The 5,867-nt window shown below is 72.3% G+C and overlaps 1 protein-coding gene across 1 annotated transcript; it reads left to right on the forward strand.

The window, feature by feature from the left end:
- Window positions 1-1,347: 1,347 nt before the first annotated feature.
- On the forward strand, window positions 1,348-3,713 carry DLX4 (distal-less homeobox 4). The gene is made up of 3 exons (XM_062595867.1): window positions 1,348-1,615; window positions 2,451-2,635; window positions 3,462-3,713. Exons 1-3 carry the CDS (start codon window positions 1,348-1,350, stop codon window positions 3,711-3,713), a joined length of 705 nt encoding a protein of 234 aa, XP_062451851.1.
- Window positions 3,714-5,867: the final 2,154 nt, after the last annotated feature.

Genomic DNA, 5,867 nt, shown 5'->3' on the forward strand with positions numbered 1-5,867 from the left:
GGGCCGCTCCTCCCGAGCAAACCCCACGTGGGGCGGCAGCCGAGACCCGGCGGGCTCGTGACCCGCGCTCCGGCCACCCAGCTCCCCAGCAGCTCCGGCTTCTGCCCCAAGCGCGGCGGGAAGAGCCAGATCCCGCCCCCCCCCCCGGGGCTTGACGGGAGACCCGGGACACCGGGGGGGGGGGGGGATCGTCCCTGCCGCACCGCCGGGCACGGAGGGTCCGCTGGGGGCTCCGGTTGGGCGTCCCGAGAGGTGATGCCGGCGTCCCCCAGCCCCGGCTGGGTTTCAGCCCCGGTTTTGTCCCGGCTGGCAGCCGGTGCGGAGGCCGCAGGGCTCCCATGGGTGCCGCGCGCCCCGCCGGGGTCAGGGCTCCCCGGGGCGGCGGGGAGGGAGCGGCCCGGCAGGTCGGCGCCTGCCGCTGGCAGCGGGGCCCCGCGGGGACCGGGCGCTGCAGACACTGGGGCGAGGGGGCCTCCCGCCCCGGCACCCACGGTGCCCCCCCTCCGCCAGCACCCAGACCCCGGGGGACACGGGCACCGCAGAGACGCAGGGCCTCGCACCCCACACCGGAGAGCCGGCGTCTGCTTGTCTGTGCCCTGGGCGTCTGTCCCTCCGTCTGTGCATCCTTCTCCCTGTTCCTGCCGAGACGGAGCAGCCCCAGCCCGTCCGTCCCTGGGCTCTGTCCCTGGGGGGCCCAGGGTAGCCCGAGGCCCACAGCCCCCCCCCCTCCCCCGCTCTGGGAGACCCTTTTCCCACCACAGGGGAGGGGGCTCAAGGCACTGCTCCCATCCCGGACACTCCAGCCCCGGGAAGGGCTGCAGGCCTGGGGGCTCACCCCACAGCAGCGCCCACCTGCCCCCTCCCCGGCCCCGTGGGGGAGGGGGGGATGCTTAACCCTTTCCTGCCCTTGTGACCTGTGGGAGGTCCCTGGGAAAGGGAACCCGGGTGGGAAGCACAGATTTCCCCGCACTGGCAGGGTGGGAAAAGGCCCCCTGCACCCCCGGGGGTCTCGGCCAGGACACGACGGAGGGGGGGAGCTGTGTCGTCCCCCCACCCCGCTTTAACCCAGGGACCCCCCCGGCGGTGTGGGGCGGGGAAGTGGGCGCTACCCGTGGTCCCCAGTGCAGGGAGGAAGAGGAGGGGGCTCGACAGGGAGAGGGGCCGCGGGGGGCCTGCTCCCGGGGGGGGGGTTGCCCGGTGACGTCACGGGGGCGCGGCCAAGGCGGGGCGGGGCGGGCAGGGGAACCCCCGGGCGCGGGGCCGCGGGTGCCGCAACGCGGAGCCCGTCGGGGGGCGGCGGGGCTCGGTGCGGTGGGGGCTGCGCGGCCCGGCCCGGCCCGGCCCACCATGACCATGAGCTCCGTGGCCGAGAGCCTGCTGGGGTCCGACCCCTCCAAAGCCTTCCTGGAGCTCGGGCACCCGTCGCGGCCGCGCTACCCGCTGCACGGTCCCCCCCAGCACGACCCGCCGCCCTTCGTCCCCTACGGCCGGCCCAGGCCCTGCCCCTACCCCCGCGGCGCCCCCCCGCCGCCCCACGGCGGCCCCTACCCGCCCCACCTGCCCCACGGCGCCCCGCTGCCCCCGGCCGGGCTGGTCCCCAGGCTGCAGGACGCAGGTAAGGCGCCCGCGGGGTGCTCGGCGCTGCATCCCGGCCGCGGGGCCGCCCCCCCTAAACCCCGCCGGCCCCGCCGCGGGGTTTCGCCGGGAGCCGAGGCCGCTCCGGCGCCGTCGGGCTGCGCCCTCCCCCGCGGCAGGGGCCGAAGTGGGCGGGGAGGGGGGGAGGAAGGGGGTGGCCGGGCCGGGCCGGGCCGGGGGGAGCGGGCAAGCCCCAAAGGGCGGGAGGGGAACCGTGGGGGCCACAAACGAGCCCCCTCCCCCCCTCCCGGGTGGCTGCAAGAGACCCGGGGCTGAGCGACGTGAAAGCCCCCTGCCTGCACCCCCATCGTTTGCCCCCCCCCCCCACCGGGCCGGGCACCTTCACCCGCATCGGCCCAGCGCTCACTTTACTCCCGGTCGCCCGGCGGGTTTCTGCTCTGCCGAAGCCCCCCAGGCTCGGGACGAACCGGGAGATGCTCAAAGCCGCGGAGATGGTCCCGAGCGGCAGGCATGGCTCCGGGGGCCAGATCCTGCAGCGAGGGGGCCCAGGGGCCCGCTGCGGTGCGGGGAGCAGCGAGCCCCCTGCGGCGCTGGGCGGAGGGTCCGCGGCCCCCCCACTTCTGGCCTCCAGTAGTCGTGCCGTTTAACAACGACTAGCAATCCTCCTCCTCCTCCTCCTCCCGCTTCCCCTGTGCTCACCTGAACCAGCGCAGAACAGATAGGTCCCCCCCGTTTGGCCCTGTTGCTCCCCCCGAAATAACCTAAAAAAAGCTAAACGCCGTGTGCCCCCCTCCCAGGGACGGGACTCTGGTCCATGCATGAGGTTTGACTCCTTTCTCTGCTCCTCTGCCAAGAGCGCAACAAGTCGCCGGCGGCCACCAGCGGCGAGCTGCGCCGGGGGAGGAGGGTCCGCAAGCCCCGCACCATCTACTCCAGCCTGCAGCTCCAGGCCCTCAACCAGCGCTTCCAGCAGACCCAGTACCTGGCGCTGCCCGAGCGCGCCGAGCTGGCGGCCCAGCTGGGGCTCACGCAGACCCAGGTACCGGCGCGGGCCGTGCCGCCACCGCCGCCGCGCTCTGCTCGGGCCCGTCTCCGCGCTGCGGAGCGAATCCGAGTTAAAGCCTGCTCTTCCCCGCCTGCGCCTGGCTCCGCTTCCCCGGCCGCGGCCGAGCGGAGCCCGGCGCCGCGGTGCCGTCGAGGCGGGGAGGGGGGAGCGGGGCCGGGGCTGCCCAGCCGGCACCTCCCAGCGGCAGCGGGACTTTCCCAGCCCCGGAGCCTGGCTGCCGGCCGAACCGTGCCCGGCCCCGAGCCGCGGGAAGGGGTGAGCGGGTTTTTGAAGGCGATGGGGAGAGACAGGCAGGCGGCAGCGGTGGAGCCACGGGCGAAGCGAGCTCATAAAGCCGGGGAAGAGGAGGCAAGTGGGAACCTGCCGGCAGCGCGGGCGGAGGTGGGGGGGGGGGATGGGACCGCGGGGAGGAAGGAGCGGGGCCACCACCCCAGCGGGCCCCGGAGCCCCCCGCGCCGCACCCGGCCCAGCCCCGGCGGGCGCCGCGGCCCCGGCCGCCTGGCGACACGGGGACGCCCGCGGGGCCGCGACTCCTGGGTCGTTCTCTGGTTATCACCTCTTCCCCCTCCCGCTGCCTGCGGTGGAGTCTCTAGTGGCTCGTAAAGGGTTGGGCTCGGAGCCCACCTCGTCTCCTAGGCTGAATCAGCTGGGCGAGGGCAGGTACTGCCGTAAAGAGCGGGAGGTTGGGACCCCAGAAGGGTCTATAAAAAAAAAATATTGGTGCTGGGGGGTGTTTACAAAGGGGAATTCGCCCGGATCCTCTCCCCCCGCAGCCGGCTCACCCCTGTCTCACCCGCAGGTGAAGATCTGGTTCCAGAACAAGCGCTCCAAGTACAAGAAGGTCCTGAAGCAGGGCTCGAGCGCGCCCGACGGGGAGCCCCAGCTCCCCTCCTCCTCGCTGTCCCCCCGCTCGCCCGGCGTCCCCCCGCTCTGGGATGTGCCCCTGCCGGGCAAGGGGCCCCCCCTGGCCTCCAGCAGCTACGTCAACGGCTTCGGGCCCTGGTACCCGCTGCACTCGCAGGACACTGTGCCCTGGACCCCCATGATGTGACGCTGCCTCTGCAGCGCAGAGACGCTTCCCCGAGGAAGGGGAAAGAGGAGGAGGAGGAAGGCGACAGCTGCCCACCGGGATCCAGCAAGTGTCCGCCCCGTCGCGGGCCGAAGCGAGGCAGCTCCGGAACAAATCCCCCGGCGGGCAGGACTTGGAGCCCCGCTGACGGACGCAGGAGGGGGTCCGCAGCGAGGGGGGCTCGGAGCGGCCCCAGCAAGGGCCGGAGGGACGGGGCGTCCCGGGAACGTCCCCGGGACGAGGGGATGCATCCCGCAGCCTGGCGTTGTTTGTAGCTGCCTGTACTGCCTCTTACCCCGTGCGCCCCCTCCATAAACAGCCTATAAACCCCTCGGTGCCTCCCGCTGCCGTCGGGCGCCTTGCAGGGAGCTTCGGGGCGACAGCCCGGGGAGACGCTCGGAAAAGCAATTTATGGGCAATTTGCGGATGTCGGCGTTAATAAGGGGGGGGGGAGCCAGGGCTGGTGGCTCCGGCTGGGGCCGCTGACCTGCTCTTGCAGCCCGGCTCGGGTGGGGGCCGGGCAGGGTGCCAGCAGCGGGCCCCCTCCTGCGAGCGAGGGAGCCTCGTTGCCCAGACGTGGGCCGTGCTGCGGTTCCCGCTCCAAACGTTCCCGGTGCTCACGTTGCCCCACTCGAAGGGTCATTGCCTGCCCCGAGAGCCGCGTTTCCCCCGCTCCGTCCCTCCGCTCCCATCGCTGCCGATGCTTCAGCGGGTTCCTCACCCTCTTTAAAAAAGGAGGAACGAGACTTCTGCCGAAGGCTGGAAATGGGATGCAGAGCTTGCACTTCCCTGTCCGACACCCGGGTTGTCTTTGAAGCCTTGGAAACATTTGGTGCTTGGGACGAGGGGTCTGGGTGCCTGCGGTACCGGGGGTCCCTGGCTCGGGGGGGCTCCAGCAGACGATTTCCACCGTGTGGGTGCAGAGGAGGGGAGACGGCAGGCAGCTGCGTTTGCTAGTCCCTTTTCCCAGCCCTTCCTGCTCTTTCCCTCCTGCCCTGCCCCATGGGCACGGCCCCATATCGCACCCTGATTTGGGCACCCTTGGGTGCACCTCCAGCTCGCCGGGAAACCCCCGCTGCTGGCCGGGGCTCGGGCAGCGGAGCCGGCGTGCTCGCCCGTGCTCGGGGACGCTCGGAGGGGCAGGGAAGGCTCTCGGCAGTGGGCGCGTTCAGGTTTTTCCACCCTTTCCTCCAAACCAGACATCGACCCCGGTTTCCTCTCTGCGGGGGGAGAGGGCTGGCATTTTCCGAAGCCGATCTCCTCGCTCTCCTCCGTTGGCCAGGAGCATCCCCAGCCTCGGGGAGGTTTGGAAAAGGCCCGGAGCCCCAGGATGGGCATGGCCTAGGCAGGTTGAACCTGATGCATAGGAGAAAACAGATGCCCTTCCTGGAGGGAAGCGGAAATCTTGCCGGGCGCCTCTCTGCAGACCGCCAGCGCAGGCTGGAAACGAAACCCTGCGAAGAGCCGCGGTGGCTTTGCACCGGGGCGGTCGCTTTGCATCGCCCTCGCGCCCGTCTCCAACCGGCAGCGCCCGAGCCGCGGCCGCCGGCGCTTCCCCGGCGTGGCCCCGGCCGGGGCTGCCGCGTGCCGCGTTAGCAAACAGCTCGGGCGGCGGCGGAGGCGCCGCCGCGGCCGCCGGGGCCGGGCCGTGGGCGGCGGGCGGCCCCCGCGCTTTGCGCCGGCAGCGCGTGACGCAAGCGGCCGGCAGCGGCGTGTTGCAACGGCGCGGGAACCGCGGGCGCCGCGCGGGCCGGGGCTTGCGCGCGGGGCCGAGGCGCGCGGGGCCGCCGCGCCGGCAGGTGCCCAGGGCTCCCGCGCCGGCCCGACGCCGAGGCTGCGGCCCCGGGCGCCCCGCGGGCTCCGCGATGGGCATCGTGGCCGGGACGGAGGGGGCAGAAGGGAACTGGATGGAGAGGCAGCGTTTGAGCCAGGCTATCCCGGGGTGCCCATCCCCAGGGCATCGGGCCTGGCAGTGCCACCGGAGGGGAGCAGGGTTAGCGCCTGTGCACGGGCAGCGATGCACCCGGTATTTATATAATCTGTGCATATGTAATCGTCTTTCTTTCTTTTCTTCCCCCTCCCCTTATTTATTTATTTTTTATTTTTTTTTATAAAAAAAGGCCAGCTCGTGACGTG

The sequence above is a fragment of the Rhea pennata genome, chromosome 26 (assembly GCF_028389875.1).
Source record: "Rhea pennata isolate bPtePen1 chromosome 26, bPtePen1.pri, whole genome shotgun sequence".
NCBI lineage: Eukaryota > Metazoa > Chordata > Aves > Rheiformes > Rheidae > Rhea > Rhea pennata.

Bases quoted from the DNA above. Each gene is read 5' to 3' on its own strand.
- DLX4 (XM_062595867.1), top strand. From the start codon at position 1,348: ATGACCATGAGCTCCGTGGCCGAGAGCCTGCTGGGGTCCGACCCCTCC. The intron at 1,616-2,450 runs GTAAGGCGCCCG...TCCTCTGCCAAG, and splicing joins CCCCAGGCTGCAGGACGCAG to AGCGCAACAAGTCGCCGGCG. The intron at 2,636-3,461 runs GTACCGGCGCGG...TCTCACCCGCAG, and splicing joins TGGGGCTCACGCAGACCCAG to GTGAAGATCTGGTTCCAGAA.